General features: G+C 58.3%; 1 protein-coding gene across 1 annotated transcript; it reads left to right on the top strand.

The window, feature by feature from the left end:
• Window positions 1-405: 405 nt before the first annotated feature.
• Window positions 406-919, top strand: SDRG_16183 (hypothetical protein; the record flags this gene model as incomplete). The annotated part of the gene is made up of 2 exons (XM_008622382.1): window positions 406-854; window positions 910-919. 2 exons carry the CDS (start codon window positions 406-408, stop codon window positions 917-919), a joined length of 459 nt encoding a protein of 152 aa, XP_008620604.1.
• Between the last annotated feature and the right edge of the window lie 76 nt (window positions 920-995).

Raw genomic sequence — 995 nt, 5'->3', positions numbered from 1 at the left:
GTGCCGCTCTCCGTGCAAGAAATGAGCGACGTCTATTGGCGCTTCAAGTCGCAGCCGACCGACAGCCGATTTGCCGTACGTCTTGATGACAACGTATAGTGCACAGCTGCCAAACAAACCATTATGAACTGTAACAAGCGCCTTGTCATTTGCATGCGGCCGGCTCAAGCTTGGTGTTCCTGCTCGCGGAACGCTCCAGATAGCTACCTCGCCACGATCCGCTCCCAGTTTCCAGCCCAACCGTCCAAACTCGGCAAATACCTACATACTGTTAACTTTGAACGCTTTTCACCCGCCACGAGCGTCTCTACCCTACCCCTAGACTTACCAGCAAGAACGCTTTGAAACAAACATCACTCTCCCTCGCGGCTCGGCGTCCAAACGACTCGACAAGTGCAGACGACAATGGCCGCGTTCCTCGACGACGACAGCAGCCAGCTCTCGGCCTTCCTCGCTTCGACGACCGACTTTGGCGAGGGCGCCATGCCAGCAAAAAGCGGCTACCAGCGGCCAAAGGACGAGCTCGAATACCTCCGATGCAAGCACGAAGCACTCACGCAGCAGCTCCACGTGCTCCACGCGCAGCAAACGCTCGTGCCTCTGGGTTCGCGCTGGGCAGTGCGCGCCGTTGAGCAGACGCAGCTGACGCAGCGATCGCTCCTTGAGAACAAGCGACTCAAGGCGATGGTGCAAGACCAGCTAAAACTCATTGGGTCGCTGCAAAAGATGTTGCTCAAGGACCCCGAACTCTCGACGTTCCGGCCCTCGACGGGCCTCAGCATCTTGGGCATAGCGCATCGGCGACGCGACGTCGACGAGATCATGGCACACCAGCTCGAGCGGCTCAAGTCCGAGTGGATTCGTCACCGCCTGTACGAGGCGCTTGACAACGACACGCCGCTGGACGAGCTTCATGTGACGACGCCATCGATCGCGCCCGAGATATGTATAAGCTACGTCGGATCGCAGCGCATACAGCTCGACTTTTGCACCAT

This window comes from Saprolegnia diclina (genome assembly GCF_000281045.1).
Source record: "Saprolegnia diclina VS20 unplaced genomic scaffold supercont1.117, whole genome shotgun sequence".
NCBI classification, from domain to species: domain Eukaryota; phylum Oomycota; class Saprolegniomycetes; order Saprolegniales; family Saprolegniaceae; genus Saprolegnia; species Saprolegnia diclina.
Note: the sequence above shows the minus strand (reverse complement) of the source record. Positions and strands in the feature narration are given on the sequence as shown.